This window comes from Phyllostomus discolor, chromosome 13, assembly GCF_004126475.2.
Source record: "Phyllostomus discolor isolate MPI-MPIP mPhyDis1 chromosome 13, mPhyDis1.pri.v3, whole genome shotgun sequence".
NCBI classification, from domain to species: domain Eukaryota; kingdom Metazoa; phylum Chordata; class Mammalia; order Chiroptera; family Phyllostomidae; genus Phyllostomus; species Phyllostomus discolor.
This window is the reverse complement of record NC_040915.2, coordinates 17,576,610-17,599,226: the sequence shown is the minus strand read 5'-3', so window position 1 is coordinate 17,599,226 and position 22,617 is coordinate 17,576,610. Positions and strand designations below refer to the sequence as shown.

The window sequence follows — 22,617 nt, the reverse complement described above, 5'->3', positions numbered from 1 at the left end:
TCTCTTGGTCAAGGGTGGGTGGGTATGTAAAATACGTATGTCTTTATCCCGAAGTCTTGAAGAACTGGAAATTCTTCAAGAAGGGGGAAGTTCTAATCAGACCTGCCTTTTTAAAATGGTATCCAGCCTTAGCAGCAAAATGGCATTTATGCATTGAAGTGTCCACATTGATGGGCATGCAGGAAATGTGAGATCACAGCGATTAAGCTGAATGAGAGTGGATGGGTTGTCTCGCAGCGTTGCCTCAGCTCACTGGGATGCCCTCTCGCCCCTGTTTACAAAGCTCTGTCCGGGTGGTCCCGCTCACTGCAGCCCTTTCTTGGCGGGGTCACCTAGTTTGGCAGGCTCTGTCCTTTTTCCTTGCCACCCTACTCCCACCCCGTTAGAAATGTCAAGGCTAATCTCTCCTCTTTGATCTTCTTTCCCTGCTGTCTGTCTCTCTAGTATTTCCCCCACCCTCCTTGTCCTTCTCCTCTTCCTCTCCAGCCTCCTCTGCCCAGTCCCTGCGAGGGCAGCTTTCCTCTAGGAAGTGCCTCCGTCCCAGCCGTGGGCTGGCATCTACTCACTGATACTGCTGTCTTGTCCTTCAATTGGTGAAACAGCTCGTCTGCCCCAAGCGAGAGGAAAGCAGAGGAAGTAAAGAACATTGCAATGCAAACAGGGCATCTATCTGAACCCAACCCCCTTACAGGTCCCCACACGGGGACACACCACAGCTATGTGGCTCCTGCTTCCCTCACATGTAAGATTAAATGTGGGAGAACGGACTGAAAAGCTTAGAGTGTGATGGCCTTTGGATACTCGGTAGTCAGCTTCCTCTCCGACCTTCTTGTTTGGAGCAAGGCCCCTGGCTTTAGAGGGTTTCAGGGTATTCAAAGCATCCACCTCACACCCTTCCCCGAAAGTCTCCCTCTGCCACCAGGATTGGGACTCTCTGGAGGGACCAGCTATGGTGGCTACTTGTGGCCACTGCACAGGCCCCAGAAGGGGACAGAGCCGTTCTAAAGCTTGTTGAGAACATGGTGATGAGGTTCAAGGAGGAATGCCAACATTCCCACCCTGGGGGCACCCCTGGATGAAGCCCCTGTTCAGGACACCATAGAAATTGTACGCAGAGCACGGGACAAGAGGCCACGCACTCCAGGCCAGGAGTAGGCTGGGCAGGATGGCCTCCCACTCCTTGGTTCGAGCAGTGGGCCTTGCCGCGTCGGGTCATTATTTTGGAAAGCCTCCCCATCTCAGCTTCCACCCAGGGCAGGAATCCCTGCTCCCATCTTTCCTTTGGTAAAGTGGGTAAAGTGGGCAGAACAAGGGCCCAAGCTCCAGTACCCAAAGAATGGCAGCACACCCTCAGTGGAGGCAGACTGTATTTAAATGCAATTCACCTCTTTGGGGTCTAGGAAGAGCCACCTGTAGACTCATTTGCTGGGAAACACGGTCTGTGTGGCTGAGGCAGCGGACGCTGGGGCCACGGTCTTGCCGAAGGCTGCCTTCCGCCGGGGGTCTGTCTGCTGTCCCGAATGGCAGCCACTTCGGTGGGCGAATAGGATGGTCATGTCTGCGCCCAGCGGGGTGGCTTCTGGCGGGGATCCCTTGGGGGTGGCTGGCTGGTCAGGCTTCCCAGAGGTGCTGTGTTTGCTGGGAGGAGGGCTGTAATTCTGAAATCTCACGGTTTTGACTTGCTGCAAGAGAAAGAAGAGCAAAGGGACACAGGTGAGGTGGCAGATGTGCTCCTGTCCCCTGGGACGTGGTTCAGGCTGTTTCCCCACACTGGTCCCTACTTGAAAGCCTCATGCACGTGTTCACTCAGGAAATATTTGTGTCAATATGCGTCATGCCCCCTGTTAGGAGCTGTGAGTCCAAGAGTGAATACAACTGTCCTGGACAAAAAGACAATTAGAATAACAAGTGCCATGAAGAGGGGAGTACAGATATCAAATGCAGAACAGTATGGAGCTAAAGCTGAAAGGGGTGGGGGGGCAGTCAGGGAAGGCTTCCTAGAGGCAGAGCTATTTAAAGTGAGCAATGAAGATGGATTAGGAATTATCTAGAAGAAATCTGGTAGGCCTACCTGAGAAAGGGCCTGAGGCAAGAGGGTAGGATCTAGTCTAGAAAATACAAGTTCACCTTTCCTCTCTCTTCTCCATCTATCACGGAGGCCCGTCTCAGGGCTGCTCCTCCCTGAGGCCTCCCCTGTGGGGTCCGTGCAGGGAGCCTGCAGACTGGCCTGCCAAGTCCTCAGAGCAGAGTTCACAAACTGGACACCTGCTGGCTGAGTTTAGTCTGTGGGATGTTGGAGAGTTTCAGTTGCCAACACATAAAAGTTGGGAGATTGCATATTAAAATCCGTCTTTCATGCATCTCTTAAAAAATCAGAGATCTGGCCCTGGTCAGGAGGCTCATTTGGTTGGAGCATCATCCTGCAAACTGAAAGGTCCCAGGTTCAATTCCCAGTCAGCGCACATGCCTAGGTTGCAGGTTCGATCCCGGTCGTGGTGTGTATGATAGGCAACTGACTGATGTTTCTCTCTCACATCAACATTTCTCTCTCCACTCCTCTCTCTTTTAAAAAAATCAACAAAAAACATATCTTCGGGTGAAGATTTAAAAAAAAATCAGAGATCTGGCACACTGGGCTTGCTCCCCATTTTTGGCAACAGCTGGCTGGAGGTGATTAGCTGTTCTCTCTCTCTCCGAGTGGGAGATATGGCTGCGTTTGCGCAAGCCTCTCCACTCCTCCCTTCCACCTCTGCCAGCCTGTCATCCACCTCCCTGGTGCCCACCGCTACCAGCTTTCATCAGTCTCTCTCTTAAGGCGTAAGAAGGTGTGCAGTGGCACCGCTTAGGAAGGATTCTTCCCTGTGAAATTTGATCCTGGTGTCCCCCACGGAGAATCCAAGTTTCTTCATACTTTTGACCTTCATCATGTATGTGTAGCAGAGGCCTGCGCATTTACTGAACGCGTACCGCTTGAAGGCTGTCTCTAATAGCCTGCGAGAATGAGCAACTGGGGCCCGACAAGTTTCGAATTATCTGCAAACTATAATTCACAAAAAGAAAACTCCTGATGTTTCTATCAGTCAGTGCTCACTTTTCCCAAATGCCTTTCGCTACAAGCTTACAGCTGAGGCTCAAGAGCATGCGTTTTGGATTAGATTTGGACTCGACCCTGACACTCTGGGTGTCAGCTGTGTGCCTTGGGTAATGTACTTTAACTCTTTAAGCCTCTGCTTCCTCGTTTAAGATGAGGATGACAGTAAGACCACCTACTTCAGAGGGTTGTTGTGAGGCTTAAATGAGACAGAACACGGGAAGTACCCAGCGCAGTGCCAGCCTGGTCATTAGCATTCAGCAAGTGTGCACAAGAGCAGGAAGCCACATCGCCTCTCCATTTAAGGCGGAGTGGGTGGTGGTGGTGATGAACACAACATCAGTTCACTAAACTAAAAGATAAGCATCGCCTAATTTCTTAATGTCACCTCCTCCATCCACCGTCCCTCCTGCCTCAAGGATATTACCGAGAACATAAGCATTTTACAAAATCTCTTATGTCTACTCACGGGAAAAAGCCTGAAGCAGAAGTGAACAGATCTGACCTTTGCACAGAGGTCACAATGACGGTTGTTGGAATTGTCATAATTCAGTGTTACCTTCCTATGTCACTTCAATTGTCTCATAATTATTCTACACTGTGAATAATTACCTACCAAGTCCTCTGTAAGCGCCATACACATCTTTTCTCACTTAAACTCCAATGCAGCCCTCTGAGACTGTTAGTATTCTTACCATCATTTTACAGATTAGGCAAAAAAAAAAAAAAAAAATCTCGGGAAGGTGAAGTGTTTTGGCCAAAGTCATCAGTTAGCAAGCAGCAGAGCCGGAATTCAAATCCAGATTTGTCTGACCGCAAAGCCATGTTTCTTCCAAGCCACCCTGGGCCTCGAAAGAAGAAAGTAGGAAGTATTTGGGAAGCGTAAGAGGAGACTGGGCAATGCATCCAGCGAGACGTGAGGATGTGGAGGGGGTTGTGTGTGAGGGTCTGGTGAGGCTGTCATTTTGATTCCTCGTCCACTGCAACAAAAATCTCAGGGGCTGGGACACTGGGCCGCGGTGGCAGGGTCTGCATGGTCATGCCCCCCCCAAGGTTATCTCCCTCCTACCTTTTCGCTGCCATTTCTGGAGTTCTCTGGTTTCACCAGGATCGATGGTGGCGCGGATGCAGGCGGTTTGGGCGGAGGCTCACTCTTGACGGGGATTTCCTTGCCTTCCATGATGATGGAGCTGGCTGCCGAGTGGATCCTGGTGTCGCTGCCCCTGCTGACACACGTGAGGGCGGGCTCCCCCGTGGGAACCGGCTTGGGTCCCATCTCCGCCAAAGGTGCGGAGGCGACCATCTGTGACTGATGGAACTGGAACTGCTGAGGCCGTACGACCATGGTGGGACTGCGTCTAAGGGAGCCCACCACAAGGGTGGGGATCCCCGACTGGACAGGTCTCTGCAGGGAGCCATCTGGGAATCACATGACAGAGCTATCAGCACCAGGGTGGGGGCCTGCCGCAGGCTGGGGTGGGGCTGCGTGAGCAGTGTGTCCTGATATCCCAGAATAGTCACTGGTAAGTGCTTTCTCAGTCTGACTGCGCGCACATTCTCTCAGGGTCTTTCAAAGGTGACCTTATTCTTTTTTTAGTGCTGTTTGCTGATGCTGGCAGCAAGTAACTGGCTAGATGGATGTTGGGGGGCAGGTGCCGGAAGGTAAGTTACTTCCACTTGCGCTCTCTCTCTCTCTTTCTTTCTTTCTCTGTCTTCCTCTCACACACACACTCCTACTTTCTCCCTCCAGACCTTTAAGAAGGAAAGTGAAGAAGACAGACCCAGAGTCAGCTTCACAGTGAGCGGCAGACATAGACATGCAGACCAAAGAGGACACAAAAGCCAGAGCATGAAAGAAACAGAGAAGAGAAACTGAGAAGCACGAGAGAGAGTTAACTGAGACGGATGAGAGGGAGGGGGAGAGGGAGGGGAGGAGAGGACTCTGACCAGCTACTTCAAGAAAATTCCAAAAACAGCTTTAGATATATGGTGGTGGGTTAGTTGGGGGCTTCAGGGAGGAAGGGGGAATGGGATATTGAGTGTGTGTGTGTGTGTGTGTGTGTGTCCTGGCCAGGTGGCTCAATTGGTTGGAGCATCATCCCATCAACCAAAAGGTTGCAGGTTTGATTCCCGGTCAGGGCACATACCTAGGTTGTGTGTTCAGTCCTGGGTCAGGGTATATGTGGGAGGCAGTCAATAGATGTTTCTCTCTCACATTGATGTCTCTCTCTCTCTCACTCCCTCTCTCTCTCAAAACAGTAAAAAACATATCCTTGAGTGGCGATTAAAGAAAGAAAGGGAGAGAGAGATTGTGTGCTAGGCAGAAGTGACACCAGGTAGAAGCCAGCTTGGAAAGGTTACTCTGGAGTTGGGGCTGTGTGTGGATGAGCCTTGCAAAGTCCCATGACACAGGCTCTGGGATCAGATCTTCTCCCAGGGAGCCTGGGACAAGTCAGTCACCTCACCTCCCTGCACCTCAATCCTGTCATTCTCAAACTGGAGCTAATAACAGCACCTTCTAGGGATGGTGTGAGGATTACATTTTATTACATATTATCATGTATGCAAAGCATTAGGACAGTGCCTGGGACCTCATAAATGGTCCATGTTTGTTAACTATCATTATTTGTGAGTAAAGAATAGCATGCTCTAAAAATGCAAGGTCCAGGAGTTTGGTTTTGCTCCTTCCCTAAGCTTTATTTTTGTTTTGTTTTGTTTTGTTAACTGAGACAGGACTGTCTCAGTAAAAGGAAGCCATTCCTTCCCCTCAGGCCCTCTGGAGACAAGAGCCCCCATCTGTTGGGAGTATGTCCTGTGGGTATTTGGGGAAGAATCAGGAGGCCACTGCACTCTGGGGAAGGTGGGAGAGGTGCCCCCGAGAAGCACTGTGGCCACTGTTCCCAACGGGTCCCCAGCATTAGAGAGCCACAGGGGGCATCCCGTCAGAGAGGTTAGTACTTTGCAACACTCTCTGGATACGTGTGTGAGTCAGTCACTTGTGTCTGGCATAGAGGGCCTGTGCCAAGGCCATGTCCTGTGTTGTGACTCTTCATCCAGCTGGATGTGAGCATGAGAAGCAGGGGCTCACTGCACACGGCTGGCCCTCTCGGCTGCTGCAAGCCAGCCAGCCACCATTTACAAGGCTGACCTTTCCATGTAGACATTTATTTTTCCACTGTTAGCCCTGTGAGGTGCAACCAGTCAATTCAGCTGTCATTTCTTGCTGTGTCGGGGAGATTGATAGCTTGACCAGCCTCACCTTGGGAAAAGGGAGAGAGAGATGGCCCCTCCGGGATCTGGGAAAGTCAGAGCAGCACCGGGCAGACATGGCCTCAGGCGCCCGGAAACATGTGCAAAATTGGTTTTATGCCATATCTATTTATTGTGCTGGGTCTTCATTTCCAAGAGAGCTAATATTTTCTTACTGCATGTGCATTCAATGTCAATGCAAATAGTCAAAGCTCCAAGCTAAGCAAGATGTAGGCAAAGGTGGGGAGAAAGCCTATGAAAGAAAACGTGAGCCCTTGCCAATGGGGTGCAGTGCTTGCGTTCACAAGTGGTCTAGGCTGATGTAAGTGAGCTCATGCCCTGCATGGAGCACAGGATGTGCTTAGCCTTGGCTGGTGTGGCTTAGTTGGATGGAACAACATTTAGTAAACTGAAAGGTCACAGGTTCGATACCTGGTCAAGGCATATGCCAAGGTTGCAGGTTTGGTCTGCGGTCAGGGAGCAAACAGGAGGCAACCAATGGATGTTTTTTCCTCACATCAATGTTTCTTTCCCTTGCTTTCTCTCTCCTCCCCTTCCCTTCTCTCTAAAATCAATAAGCATGCCCTCGGGTGAAGATAAAAAAAAATAAGATGATCTGCTTAGTGGCAGTAGCAGCGATAATACTGATAAAATAATAATACTATAAAAATAGCTAATATTTCTCGAGAGCTTATTAACAGGCCAGGCACTGTGCCATCAGTCTTATGTGGATTATTTTATGAAATCCATACAATGACTCTGATGAGGTTGTTACAGTTTTTATTTCCATTTCATAAATGAGAAAAACTGAAGACGGTAGAGATCAGTAACCTGCCCAAGGCTGTTATGCTGGGATCAGTTATTCTGCGTGTGTGTTGTGGGCAGGTGGGGGGTGGTGGTGAGGATAATAAGGTGGAGGAAGGTACTGGAAGGAGAAGGAGGGAGGACTGTTGGATAGAACTGAGAGGCAAGAGTAGTAGCCCTAAGGTCCAGCCAGTGATCAGATGACAGCGCTGGGAGAGGGTGGGCCCAAGACACTGAATTTCCTAGGGGCATCCTCCTGTGCGGCATATTGTCCAACATGGTAGTCTTTTGCTCGACTAGACAGTGCATTTTCACACTGAATCATTTTTTTTTTTAAATATAGCAGAGCCCAGTTGAAATCAGAGGATGCAGAATGAATCAAGTTTACTTTGCTTGGCTCATTGTCTTCTTCTCGAGAGACACATAAATCAACAGAAAACCTTGCTGTTTGTGGAACAATGGGTTTCAAACACTTTAAATATCCCTGAAAATGAAGTCTGATGTAGATAAAAACATAGCTTTTAAGAGGGAAGGTCTGTATTTCTGCCATGTATGCAGATGGCTGCTATATAGGTAAAGATAAAAGCAAGGTGCAGAACAGTGCAGCGAGTATCATTAGCAGGTATATATGTACATGGAGAGAACTCGAGACTGGAAGTTAAGGATATGATAAAACTTACTTTTGTACAATATAATCCCCCCCCTTTTTTTTACCCCTGTGTGTGTATTAGTTAAATGACAAAGTGGGATTCAAGGGCTCTTAGCATTGACTTTTTAACCTTCTTTTCCTTCCTTTCCCCTTTACTACCCTTTTGGTACCCCCTGAAGGGTTCCCTGGAACATAGTTTGAGAAGCACTGACCCAGCAAGTGCTTTGGTTGTTCCATCTTAATAAGAGCCAGCATCTAACCCTGGCTGTGTGCTAATTACACGGTGGCACTCAGGGCTGCCATCATCCCAGTCAATCAACATGCATGGAGCAAGTGACCGGAGGGCAGTGACCTCGAGTGGGTCAGGTGTCATCCAATAAAACAACTCAGTACTTGGGAATCGTAACAAACCCTTCACCCCGGGGGTCAGGTCCCCCATCACTTAGCTCTAGGCACGTACCTCTCTGCCACCACTTACTCTTTCTCATGCTGTTCCGCCCCTTCCGAAGAGAGCCCTGTCCCGCTGTCCCCAGGCCGGCTGTGCTCCTCACAGGGTTGACGATGGCGGTGGGTACAAAGACGGACTTGAAGGGACGGCTCTGTCGGGGATCACCTTCTGCAAAGCTGCCTTGGGAGGACACAGAGGAGGTCGATACCATCCATGTGGTGTAGAGACCAGGGCACCGGGAATCGGGGAAACTAGACGGCCTTCTGTTGTAGACACGTGTTTTCAAAAAGAAATGGAAAACGCAAGGGGTCAGTGAAGGGTCCTGTTTTTTGAAAAGCTACCGGCTCCCAACCGTACAGTGGCTGTGGTTGTCCCCGACCCTCTTCCCACCCATGAAAACGCTTTCGCCTAGCAGGCCTCATTCCCATGCCTTGGCACCTGGGCACGTGCTGGAGGGGAGGCAGGGGCTCGCATCCCGAGGCCCTGGACCAACTGGAAGACGTGAATTCTGTCATCTTTCCCTCCAGCTTGGTTGCCCCTCAACCCTTGTCCCTTCAGCCGTTGAGTTTAGAGCACAAGGTCTTTTATGTATTTACCATGCTTTGCAGGGGCATGTCCCCATTCATCCAGTGACCTTTCCACTAGATTCCAAACTGGTTGAAGGCATAGATTTTATATGATTTATCTTAGGTGTTGTGCATGTCTAATTATTAATAAATGTTTGCCGAATGGCTGCCATGGTGCTTTTGGCACTGATTCGAGTCATTCTGGCTAACACATATGAGCAGGTACCGCATACCAGGCAAAGGCAAGTGCTTTGCCCACATTATCCCATGGGTTCTTTACAGCAGCCCTGTGAGGCAGGTTACCGTTAGTGCCACCCTTTTATAGATGTAAAAAAATGGAGATTTTCCATTACTTGCCCAGGCAACCACTAGACTTTTGAGCCCAGGTCCAGGCTGGCTCTCTGCTCTACCACTGACCTACATCACCTGTGACCTTACCACTGAGATACACTACCTTCTGGCTAGTTAGACCATTCCTCATTCGGTGGCAAGGAAAACCCTGCACCCTGCTTGAAAGAAACTAATGTAGTGGGTAAGCCTTACACGTACCTCCATAAGACACTCATTCTCCTGTCTTGGGATCTGATTTCGAAGACTAGTATTGAAGTTTTACAAAACAGCAAGCAGTCCCTTGCTTATTGTTCCCAGCCTGCAAGTCCCTAAACCCTATGGGGAATGGCTGTCATTCTGCACGCATTTCTTGCCCTGTAGCAATCCTACCCCAACATCAGAGCCCCTGTGAAGCAGCCCATCAATCACCTTGTCACTCTGTTGATTAAATAACCTGGGCTAATTACCTGGGGATAACCAGTTGCCCTTGGCCGCAGGCACAGAGATGCCCTCCCTCCTGGTTCCCTGCCTGTCAATGCCTCCAGGTTTCTTTAGGTAATTTCCCCTTATTTTTCTCCTTTTCTCCCCTTTTGCTTAAAAGACTGACATGCAGTTTAATAATCAGTCAGCCAGTGTTGTACAAAGATGAATAAGGCATCATTTAATGGGGCCAACCCTGCCCAAGACAGGTATGCAGCCTGGTGTGCCAGGAGCTGAGGGGACTTGGCAGCAAGGGGACCTTGCCTGCAGCCACCAACCTGCCTCTGGTCCCTGGGGGCATGGTCAGTGAAGGGGAGCGGGCTGCCCACCGGGAAGAGCACTGACTACGATGGAGGGGAGGGCTGGGAGGTGGAGAAAGACCCTAGCACCGGCTTCCACAACCGAGTCTGCACCTGCTTGTCTTTTCAATCGAGGCCTTAAGGTGCTGAATGTGGCAAAATGGGCTGTAAACAGGAAAGAAGGGTTCTGGAGCTGTTTCCAGCAGCAGCAAGGACAGAAACACAGTTAGTCAGGCCCACGCCAGCTTTATCCCACCAGTCCTGTCTTTGAACGACTGTTTACAGGCTGAGGCGTGACCTCGTTTTTCTAGCCCGGCACTCGGCTGGCTTCCAGAAACTCGGGAACCCCAAGTCCTCCATCTAACACAGAGTCCCTCTGTCTTCTGGCAGGAAGCTCGGCACTTCTCTAGCACTTTCTTCTAACATCAAAGTCCTTTGCTCACATGTAGTTATTAATCCCCAACACCCCAGGCCCGCAGACCTCGTGATGCCTGTTTCCTAGACGGAGAGACTGAAAGACATTTGGGCTTGAGTGCAAGGAGTGCATGTGTTGACTCTGATCTGCTTTGTTGCTTTGGGTGTGCAGACCCCTGTGTCCCCTTTTCTATCTGTGCCATGAGTCCTTAAAGACTTGCTCAGGTGGCAGCAGCCACCCAGCAAGGCAGGAGCTTGGCCCTTGACAATTTTTATGTCGTTCTGTGTAGAAAGTTCAAGGAAAATGAGTGGTGGCCCATAGTCCCCAGGAGGACACATGTGTTGGGTGAAGGTTGCAAGCAAGAGAAATATCCTGGCTAACTGGGTGGCAGGGGCTTTATGGGGAGGGCTGCAGGGGTGGGAAAGACTTGGAAACAGGTCCAAGGGAGGCTACTGAGGACTTGGAGGTGGGAGGTGTCCGATCAGATGCTACCGTTTGTGTTCTCACCAGGAGTGGTCTTCAACTTGGTCCACTTTCTTCCCTTCCTTGTTCAGGTTTCCAAGTCTAAAGGGGGAGTGTTTAGCTTGGGGGAGTCTGTCCCTTAGTTGTGGTGATGGGTTGAGAAGGAGGAGGAGGGGGAAGAGGAGTTGGTTTCTTCAGTCTCTGAAAAGGGAGGAACCTTCTGCCTCCCACCGAGACTGTGCAGAAGGAGGATGTCCAAGGGGATGCTGGGCTGTTACGAAGGGGTTTGTGTGAAAATGTGACAAGCACCCTGGACAGCCTGAGCCCATGGCTACCTCCAGAGACTGGGGGAACGCGTCCCAGTGGCAGAGATTCGGTCGTGTCCACACAGGTGCGCAGGTGGCAGCACCGTCCAGCACAGAGGGCTGGGGCCCTGGACAGCACCGCAGCCTTGTCCTCTCTTGGTCATTAAACGGCTCACTTGCTGAATCTTAAACCAAAACCCTGACATTTGCATCAACTCTGGTTTACCCATAGTTAGTTTCAAAATTCTGATTGGCTCATTTATTAGGGGACAATGCTAAGGAGAATGTGGTGCACATGCCCAGGGTCACCTCACCCCTGCAAGCCCTGGCTGTTTATAAAAGGCTGCGCTCTACGGCAAAGGGGCTGATGCCCGTGCAGAGCTGCAAACAGGAAACTTGGCGGGTGGGGGGGGAGGGAACTCAACACACAGAACCAACGAGCAGAAACATGCATCCAGCCCACTGAGTTCTAACACAGTGTCACTGACAGAAGACAGCGTCATGCAGCCCTAAGCAGTGGGAGGAGTTAGCCCTCGCAAGTGGAAAGGCTGGTTAAGAACAAGGGTGAGCTGCCGCCACATAGACAGGTTGGACATATGTCATCCACGCCCAAGATTAGTGGGGACAGGAACTTTCTCTGAATCAGGGAGGCCGTCAGGGAAAACGTCCACATACAGAAAGCATTGATCCTCTGTCACCTAAGAGCCCTCAGGAGAATGTACTGTGACAGGGACTTGTTCTTGGAAATGCTGGTTCTCCGGAAGCAAAAACACCCAGCAGCATAAGCAGCACCTCACTCTATGCATACGTTCAGATTCCTATGAGCTGGGGGTGGGGTGGGGTGGGGGAGATGAACTCAGTGGCGGTTTATGGTGCTGAAACTCGATCCACTGTCAGACAGGCAGCCATAGGGGAGGACGTGAGTCTACACACTTGAAGTGCTGGAGCCCACAACAGGGGGAGAGAAAGGGGAGCTGGAGCTGGAGTACACTGGAAGGGAATCTCATGTGCATTCGAGTCCTGGCAACCACCTGTCCTGATGACCCCAGGAGAGGTGGGGTCACACCTGCTGTACTGTTTACACCTGCGGTGCTGAGCGCCCCTCTCTTATCTAGGGGCACTTGTCTAGTGTGCCAGTTTGGATAATAAATTATATGGCCCCTTTTATTCTAATGGCTCTTTCATGGCATAGCCAGGACTTTGAGCTCAGGTGTGATGAATAAGCAAATGCCCTAATAGTAGGCATGGCCCTAGGGACTCATGTTGGACCCCACAAAAGAAACAGTTTGTGAGTTAGAGTAGGCATCCTCCTAGCTCCTCATTGTCACTCTTGGACTATTGTCCCACCTCCCTCACACCTGTCAGCTTTGACTCCTATCATCAGACTCGAGCATCATTTCCCCTTAGGTCTCTCCCCACATTCCCGGAAGATTTTAGCTCCCGGCTCACTGCCCTTCTATACACTTACACTGCACCTGACCCCACCACGGGGATTTCACCTAGCATTAGGGTTTTCAGTGCTGCCTCGAACCCGGCCTTCTTTCTTAAATGCTGGACTTAACCAGCACCTTCACTAGGGTTACTAACAGGCATCTGAGACTTAATCTGCTGCCAACAAATTTTTGCTTTCCTCGCTGTTTCCCCAAAACCTGTTCCTGTTTTGGTTTTCACTTCCATCTCCGTAGAAAGCAACTCCAGCTTCCAGGGACTTGGGGCAAAGAGCATGGACTTCCCTTGAATCCTCTATTCTTTCGTGCTCGATATTGGATCTGCCAGGAAACCCCGTTGTCTCTACCTTCGGGGTACAAGCAGGATCTAATCACGTCTCCCTCCCTCTGGGGCTCACACCCTGGCTCAGTTCACTGTCACCTCTGCCCTGGATAACGGCAGTGTTCCCCTAGCTCATCTCTCTGCCTCTAGGGTTTCCTCCCAACAGTTCATCCTCAGCCCAGCAACTAGAGGGATTCTGGTTCAGACTGAGGTTAGATCACGTCGTGCCTCTGCTCACACCCTGCTACAGGGTTCAAGTCAAATTCCTCATTATGACCTAGGAAATTCTCTAAGATCTGACCCTTGTTACCATTCTGACCTCATCTCCTACTAAGCTACTGCTCCCTGGCTTCAATCCAGCCCCACTGACCTTCATGTCAGGCGCACTCCACCCCACCCTGGGGCCTTTGCTCAGGAACTTGTCCCTTTGGCCTGGAATACACACCCTTCGGAGAGCCACACGGTTCACCTCCCTGACCAATCTGTTAGAACTTTCGTCACCCCCACACGAGTTCTGTCTCCCTTTCCTGACTTTTCTGAGCTCTTGTCTAACACCATCTACATTACATATATGTCTTGGTTTTTTGTCTGTCCGTCTCACCAGAATGTCATCTCCTGGGGACAGTGCATTTTATTCCCTGGTGTTTCTCCATGGTCTGGGGACTGACGGGTGACTGACACGTGCCCGTGCTCAGCAAACATTTGCTGAATCAATGAATTAAAGTATCAATCACAGACACCTTAGTCTGCTTTTGGAGATGGTGCAACTTCCTAACAAATTCCGAGAACCTCCCAGGAAGGGAACAACTATGATCTTCTGCTCCAACTTTCTGCCCACCTTTTTCATACAAGCCTGGACCTATGGGAACCCAGACTTTGCCTGTCCTCTTCCTAGAAAGGGGGTCCCCCACCTCACCAGCTAGGCTGATGGAAAAATCTATGAGTTAGAAAGTGCGGCCTTTTATGGAACCAAAGCCTTCTACATTGTAGCCATTGGCTCATTTCCCCTTCTCGGAATGAATCTATTTCCTGGTCTACCCAGTCCATGATGGTCCTTCTGACCTTTCTACAGCTTAAAAAAAAAATAACCTCAGTTTATCAGTTTCTTCTGTGACATGGATTTCAGTCTCCTCACCATCCCTGCTGTCCTCCTCTGGACTCAGCACCTTGCCTCCATGAAGGTCCCCCAAACGGAAGGTATGGCTGCAGGAGTGGGCCCGGGGAGGACAGCGAGAGGAGCACTTTCCTTGCAATTATGACTCTCTGGTATGTCACAGAGACAGCATTTGATGGGTGCTGATGGGCTCACTGCCTGTGACCGGCTGTGCCTGGGCTGCTGGGGCTGAGGGCAGGTGGAGTTAGGGTTAGTTTGGGGGTTTGTGTGCCATGTGGTTGCGGTGTGAGGTGGCTGGACAAACTGTGGGCCAGTGAAACAACAAGTATGCCAGAGAATGAAGAAGGCTGGGAAGGAGCTGTCTGGGAAGAAGACCTGCAGGGTAACTGACGTTTTACTTGGGGTGCGGATAGACAGGTAGTGGTCTGAGTTCATGGACACTCTCCTCCCGCCCAGCATTCTGGGAAGTTGGTGGAGGTTCTCCTGGTGGTCAGAACTGACCTCCACAGTTCTCTGTTCCACCACTAGATGGAGTGCTGAGGTGGAGGATGTGAAGTGGGATTTGGGGGGGTTTGTACACAAAACCAGAAATCTAGTTCTTGGGCAGGTTGCTTAACTCTCCAACAATTTCCTCATCTGTAAAACAATAGCTACCTTACAGGATACTTTAATCCTTTAAGGCCTAGCCAAGGAGTTAAAAAAAAAAAACTTAAAAGCGCTTATAAACTTTGAAGAGCTATAAAAAAGATAACTCTTTTGGCTATTTAAAAAGACATTAAAGTGTTAGGCAGGTACTAGAGCAAAAGCTATTTCTGGGCCCACACTCTCAAAGAGCGTTGAGTCCTTCAGCAACTCAACCCACAGATGGCCCCGGCCTGGATGACCCGGCCCCCGGATGCCTGAGGTTGGAGGGGACGCACCTGAAAATGGGGCTGACGTAGTTGTTGGGGAAGATGCCGACTCGCCCGGTGACCAAGGAGACGCCCCTGAGCCAGCCGTCCTGGTACTTCCCCAGGACCCTGACACCCTCTCCCTTCTGCAGGTCCAGCTCCTCAGGTCCATGGGCTGAGTAGGAGTGAAGGGCTACAAACCTGGGGAGACATGGGGCCAGTGAGGGATGGACATGGACATGCCTGCAGGGAAGCAACGAAGGGTGGAGGGAGAGGGCGGCTGCAGCCCAGGGTTAGCAAGAACAACCCTTTAAAACACAAACCTCAATGTGTCAGGCAGAGGAGAGTGGCAGAACCTGGTCAGTACACCCACGGAAGGGTGATGCCCTCTCCATCTCCTCCCACCTCCGTGGAGTGTCACACAGCTGCAAGTCACACAGCTGCCAGTCCCTAAGTTAGGCCACATCGGCATGTTGACAATGGGGCCTACCATAGAGAAAGGAATCGGTGAGCAGGAATTAGTGGTGGAACTGGGTCTCAACCCCAGACATGCGGCTCTACAGGGAATGCTTTCTCACACCGCTTAGCAACCAGTCGCAGCCAGCAAGCTTCTGGGAACTGAGAGGCCAGCTGGAAGCCCCCCGGATCCACTCCCTCTCCAGAGAGCAGAGATCTGTTTCCTCCCCCCCCCCCCCCCCCATGGCCCGAGGAGCTAGCTTCACATAGGCAGGACAGCGGGTACTGGGAAGGGGACCGGGTTAACTTTAGTTCTTTGGCACACTGTGGAATGAATGCTGGCTGCAAGGTGGGATGGAGGGGAATGGGCTTAATATGGTGAAAATGTCCTCGCTTAGAGCAGCAGCTTTCCGCTCTGCTGTCCACACAGGAGTCAGGCAGGTTCCATCCAGGTATGAGTCAGGGGGTGGGGGTGGGGGTGTGAAGAAGACACTAGGGGAATAGTGAGGCTGTGGAAGTGATGAGAATACCTGGCTGACTAAAGGCATTAAAAAAGAGCCCACTTCACCCTGGCTGGTGTGGCTCAGTGAACTGAGTGCAGGCCTGCAAATCAATGGGTCGCCAGTTTGATTCCCAGTCAGGGCACATGCCTGGGTTGTGGGCCAGGTCCCCAGCAGGGGGTGTGTGAGAGGCAACCACACGTTGATGTTTCTCTCTTTCTCCTTCCCTTCCCCTCTCTAAAAATAAATAAATAAAATCTTTAAAAAAAATAACCCACTTGGTGTACCAGATTCAGGGGTTAACAGTACATGGCCCTCAGGCCAGTCCTCAGGAAGTCCTTCTACATTCTAAGGACTGTGAAAGGGTCTATCAAATGGCCTGGGGGTGGGGGGGGGGCAGAGTATTCTCATCTGCAAGGTTTTTTCCCTTTCTATAAAATGCTACATTTATTTTTCACTGATCACTAAAGCAACATCTATTTATAGCCCAACATTTTGAATCTAAAAGAAGACAATAGAAATTGTTCCATACACAACCTCCCAGCAATGTCTTGGTATATAACCTTCCAGTCTCTTTCTGGTTTGGTAAAATGATGAGCTAGGCTGATGTGTTTTTCTAATTTGTACTTTTCACCATTATTTCCATTGGTGGTTGTGAAGGGTGGGGAGCTGTTTTCTCTCTGGGTGGGATGGCTCGGGAGTGGTGATGCTCAGTGGCGGATGGCAGACGGATGGCAACGGCGACCCATCTGCGCCAGGACCAGGGGTGGAGGCTGAGCTTTCTACTCACATGTTAGCTGAGAGGTGCTGCTGGGAGCCAGGCAGACTGACGATGGCTGTGGAATGTCCCGGGGAGGAGGGCGTGGGGTGATACGTGGAGACCTACACAGACAGAAAAGACAGCCGAGCTGAAGCAGTGAGCATCACTAGGCAGGCCCTTGGCGGAGCTGCTGCGGAAAGGCCTGATGCATCTGGAAACCAAGAACCATGCCCAGCACCACCCATCCTGTGCCTTTGCTGTGGTTTGCGGCTATGGGAAGTGCAGGGTGGGGATAGATTGGTTTGTGTCCTGGGGGCTTGGGGGTGGCCTGCCAAGGCTGCATTCCAAAAGATTGCTCAGATAAGGCAGAGGAGGAAGACCAGTGGGATTTACAGTCACCAGGGTACTGCCAGAATCCTGGATCCGCTCCCCGGGCCCCTCCCCTCCCATCTCCCAGTACATGAAAGCCTAGTCTCAGGAATGTGCTACATTAGCTGATATTGATTGAGAACTTAACACTTGCCAGGAAGTTTGAAGCATTTTGCAAGTAGATTTAATCTGTATTAAAGGTACTATTATCCTCATTTTGGGGTGAAAAACTGAGAGAAAGAAAGGTCACTCAACTAGTATGAAACAAAAAAGTAAAACAAGGTAGTTGAGGTTTCCACAGTCCCCTGTCTTTACCCCACCCTCCAGCTCCAGTCACTATCCAGTGACTTAAGGAAGGTGAATCTGAATCCTCTTCACTCTTCCAGGATGGAAGGGGGGGCACCAATGCTGTAAACTCCTAAACTGCCTCCTACCCTGGGACCTTGCCTATTATCTAATCTCCTCCATTGCTCATTTCCTTCTTGGTGCATATCACAGACTATGATTGTTTCCTTATTGACTAACCATCCCCCACTAGACTCTAAGTTCCATGAGGGCAGGGACTATGTTTTGTCCATCACTGTATTATGTGCTCCATATATTGTTGTAGCATAAAGAACAAATGAATGAAAAGTTTTCCTACTCAGTACACCAGGACTGATGAAACCTCAACCCTCTCCATGCCATCCAGAGTAAATACGTTCCATCTGCCTTCAGTTACCCATCCATACGAAATGGCAACTATATATCTGTGCCTTTTCAGGACTCTGTTTCTGTGGCTACAACTGTTGTGTATGCGTGGTTGGGCAAGTGTGAGTGCATCACTGAGTGCATGTGTCTCTGGCTGTCTGTGCAAGGACACATGTTTCTTTGGAACCCATGACAACTATATGTAGATGTGTGCTGGCATTGGTCTATTGGATGTCTGATTATGTTCATGCATGTGGGTCTGTGAATTGATATGCACATATGCTTTGTGTAATTATATGTATGCATGTATGGCTATGTAATTGTAAATGTCTGTCTGGGACTATGTGTATGTATGTGAACTCTAGAGATGTATGCAGGTATGTATGACTATAGTTTTGTGTGTGTCTGGGTTGATGGGCATGTAAATGTATGTGTGAGGTTATGAGAATATAGTTTATAGGATCAAAAACTATTCCAGTGAGATAATAACATGGGTTGGCAAGAATGTAGAGAAATTGAAATCCTTATGCAGTGCTGATGAAGTATAAAATGGTGTAGCCCCTTTTGAAACCCCTGCTCCTCAAATGGTTAAACTTAGAGTTACCATATTACCCAGTAAGTCTACTCCTAGTACATGCCCAAGAGAAATGAAGACATAGGCCCACATAAAAATTTGCACACAAATGTTATAGCAGCATTATTCACAATAGCCAAAAGGTGGCAATAACCCAAATGTTCATTGACTGATGAATGGATATACAAAACATGGTATATACACACAATGTAATATTTTTCAGCCCTAAAAAATGAAGTATCGACACATGCTAGGACATGGATAAACCTTGAAAACATTATGCTAAAAGAAGCCAGATGCGAAAAGACGACATTACATGATTCCATTTACATGAAATGCCCACAGTAGGCAAATCTATAGAATTAGAAAGTAGATTAGAGGTTTCCAGGGACTGGGGACATAGGTAGACATGGGGTGATAGTTAAAGGGTAGGATAGTTACAGGACACAGGGTTTCTCTTTGCAGTGATGAAATGTAAAATTGTGGTCGTAATGGTTGTGCATATCTGCAGATGTATCAAAACCCACTGAATTGTATACCTTGAGTGGGTGAATTGTATGGCATGTGAATTATATCTCAGTAAAGCTCTTTAAAAAAAGCATTCCATAGTCACACATCTGAGGCTCTCTAACCCTGCATAAAGAGTTCTGAGCTTTGCAATGAAATATTGTCGCACCGGTTCCCTCAGACAGAGATGAGAAGGAAGTGGCTCTAGGCTAGGCAGCAGCTCCTCTGTGAGTGGGCAAGGCAAATCCCTGCCGGGCTTAGCAGCTGTGCCAAGGGAGAGCCCTGTTACGCGAACAACTAATCTTATGTTTATACAGACTTGGGAACCACTGATTAAACAGCATGAACTTCACGTAACACTCGTGACTTTCCAGTGTTATGTTTGAGTGAAAACCCCTTCTATCCAGAGACACTACTGATCTAGCATCTTCCTCCAAAGATGCTAGAATGCAAAGCCGCCTCTCCATGACACGGGGCTCTCTCCTGTTCCTCCTCTAGGCCTTCTCTGGGGAGGGTGCATTCCCCCTCTTTGGTACATGGAACCAGGACTGAAATTGGTGGGCTTGGGATGGAATTCTTTCTAACATGGAATGGGAAGGAAGGTCAGGTTCTCAGGTTCTGAGGTGTCTGGGAGAGGAGTGGAGAGGGGGACATCGTGGCTGAGCGTGGGGGGAGAGTCAGCAAGTGAGACGGAGGCGCTGTGGGAGGAAGAGACAGATTCAGAGGGACTGAGGGAGGAAGGAGGAAGAGGGAGATTAAAGACTGGAAAAAATTCTTGCAACCCATTCAGAAGTAGACAAACAACCTACTAAGAAATAAGCAAAAACAAGATATATTGAGTGGCCAATGCAGAGAAAGATTCTCAGCATCAACAATGATAAAATATGCAAAATTAAACTACATGAGGTACCACTATAAACCTAAAAGAACAGCTAAAGTTATAGAGACTGACTGTACCAAGTGCTGGTGAGAATGTGGAGCAACTAGAACTCACGTACTACTTGTGGGAATGTAAACTGGTGCCACCACATGGGAAAACAAGTTGGCCATTAAAAAAAAAATAAGTTAATACACATTTCCCAGGCTACTCAGCAATCCTACTCACAGTATTCATCCAAGAGAAATGAAATGAAAGCGTGTGTCCATACAAGGACTTGTACACGAATGCTCATAGCAGCTCTATTCATTTCAGCCCAAACTGGGGAAGGATTGAACCACTTAAAGTATAAGACAGTGGCATATGCCTCAGCAATACATGCAATGACATACATGCCTCTTAACATCATCTTAAGTAAAAGAAGCAGGATGCACAAGACTATATGCTCTATGATGCCATTTATATGACATGCCTGAAAAAACCCCAGCTACAGTGACAGAAAACAGATGAAGGGTGGCTCCTGCCAGGGGCGGGGAGAAAGGATTGCAAAGAGGTGCAAGAAAACCCTTTGGCTGATGAAAATGTTCTGTATCTTGATTTTGGTGGTCATGACACACCTTGATACATTTGCCAATTTTAATGGCTGAACTTTTGCCATTTTATTTTGCCATACATTTGCCATTTTAATGGCTGAACTTTTTGTATGTAACTATAGCTCAATAAAGTTATTCAAATGTGAATAAATTATCTGGTTGGTAGGAAGCATCCAAGCAGCCTGAACTTGGCGCAGCCCAAGCTCTGGAATGGTCAGCAAAGAGTATAGGGAGGGCGCTGTTTAAGAGTGGGCAGCTGGCAAGTGGCCCTCATGTCAGGAGGCCACCTGACTAGGAGGAAACCTATGGATCAGAGATCGGCTCAACAAGGAAAAACCAAAACTGAATAAATGAATGAATGGATGAATGCATGATTGGAGGGACAGGAAAAGAGAGGAAGATAGATAAAGGCAGACAAAAAAGAAACCAGTAGGCAAGAAGGAAGACAAGCAAGACAGAACCATACAGGCAACTCCAGCTTCTGAGGAGGCAAGTCTTTTCCTGTCACTGGGATGGAAGCCAGAGGCCCAGCCCCCCTGGAGTGGAAGAGCCCCAGTGAGTCACTCCCTGGGGTCAACTGTGACCCCAGGTCCCCGCTTGGAGGCCGGATGTGAGGTCCTTCAGCCACTGGTACTTCCTGGCACAGGGTTTGCCAACCTGAGCGGGATTAGAGAGTGGGTGTGTATTTGAGGGTGGGTACTTCTGCTGCAATCTAAAAACATTTTTCTTCCTTTTGAAGGAAATGACTCATTTCAAATAAGTCTTTATCAGAAACAGAAGAATCCACAGCTGCGTGGCCTCTGGGTGTTTTCAGGTCTCTAGGTGTTACAGGAGGGAGGAAGGTGGCCTGGAGCCTGGTGCAGAGTCGTCAGCACATTCCGAGGGCCCCTGCGCCTTCCCCAGCAGCCTCTGGGTGGGGGCGCGGGGTGCGCAGAGATCCCAGCTCCCTCTCACGATCTGGAGAAGACGTCTAGTTTTTGCTCAGGCTTGTGGCCTTGGGCAAGTGAAGGAATTCTGGGATCCTCCATTTTCTCACCTGTACAATGGGGCAAGAATGGGGCAACTCTATCTCTCTCATAGAGTTGTTACCAGGATGCAGTAGCACAACCCATGTCAATTGTTCGGCACATTGTAAGTGCTCAATAAATATTACCCGTTCAGATCTGCAAAGCGATTAGCTGCTGCATGGGGTGGGGATGGGGTGGATGGAGCACCTCCTTTTATGTGACAGCCCTGAAAGGTCTTGGACTGAAAGCAGGGCCCAAGAGTGTGGTGGGGGATGGGAATAAGCAACCCTACATCCCTATTCTGGAGGGAAAGGTCCCCAGCCTTTCAAAATGTGAGTTTGCCATCCCCCTCCTGGCCCGTGCTGTGGCACACAGCTATTTCTTTCAGGGCTCATGCCTTGGTGGGCAGGGGGGGTGACTGTCTTCCTCAGTAGAGTGATCTGCTCCAGCGGAGTCATTGTGGTCCTGCATCTCAGTACTCCCAGGAGCTAACAAGGGCCTGGGACCTATGTAGTGTTCCTTCAGGGGCGGGAGAGGAGTTGCACTTTAGAGACAAGGTTTAGAGACAGAGGTAACATTTGGTCGTTTCTATACCCACCGCTATGGATAATCCGGGGTTGATCATCCGTCTTTATACAATTTAAAATTCCTTCCTTTCTCTAGATCAAGCAACTTAAGAGCCACACACAGGGATTGCAGTGTGTGAACTTTATTTGATTCTAAGCACTGGTGTTAACACAGCAAATAAAACCCACAGGACTCCTTCTCCACGTGGAACTCACCATATATACCAGACAGGCAATTAAACCCATAATTATATAAGCGTGGTGCATGTTGGGGTGGGGGAAGTTCAAGGTGCTCTGGGTGCCCTCATGCCAGGAGAGGCTTGCCTTGATTTTCAAGAGGTAGCTCACGCTCATGTGCTACAGTTCTAATGTTAACTTACTGCACACCCTGGGAGGGATGGTGTTGAGCAGAACACAACAAGCATTGTGTGTTTTTTTTTCCTTAAAGGGAATGCTTTCAACATTTCATCACTAAGTATGATGTTTGCTGTTGATTTTATACAGATATCATTTATTGTGTTGAGAAAGTTCCCTTTAACTCCTAGTTTGCTAAGATTTTAAGAATATAATGAATGGCTATAGACTTTTATCATTTTTCTGTATCTATTGAAAGGATCACTTGGTTTTTCTCCTTTAATCTGTTAATATAATAAATTATACCAATTAATTTTGTAGTATTAAACGAACCTTTTAATCTTAGGAAAACCCAACTTAATTATGACATATTTTATTTTTATATATTCCTGAGTTTGGTTTGCTAATAGACACTTGAATGCTTTTGCATCGATGTTTATGAGTGAGGCAGAACTCAAATGGCCCTTTCTTTTGTTGTTGTTTTTCTGGTTT

The 22,617-nt window shown here is 49.0% G+C and overlaps 1 protein-coding gene across 2 annotated transcripts in view; it reads right to left on the bottom strand.

Annotated features, from left to right (window-relative positions):
- SH3RF2 (SH3 domain containing ring finger 2) overlaps window positions 1-22,617 on the bottom strand; it is a 121,445-nt gene that overhangs the window by 15,342 nt on the left and 83,486 nt on the right. The window contains exons 6-10 of one of the 2 annotated variants that reach the window (XM_028528502.2): window positions 16,619-16,710; window positions 14,903-15,073; window positions 8,272-8,504; window positions 4,161-4,510; window positions 1,386-1,682 (exon numbers count right to left, since the gene is read on the bottom strand). In XM_028528502.2, coding sequence (XP_028384303.1) covers window positions 1,419-1,682; window positions 4,161-4,510; window positions 8,272-8,504; window positions 14,903-15,073; window positions 16,619-16,710 — 1,110 coding nt within the window. In that variant the 3' untranslated portion in view covers window positions 1,386-1,418. The remainder of the gene's footprint in view (window positions 1-1,385; window positions 1,683-4,160; window positions 4,511-8,271; window positions 8,505-14,902; window positions 15,074-16,618; window positions 16,711-22,617) is intronic. The other variant, XM_036014722.1, reaches the window with a different exon arrangement.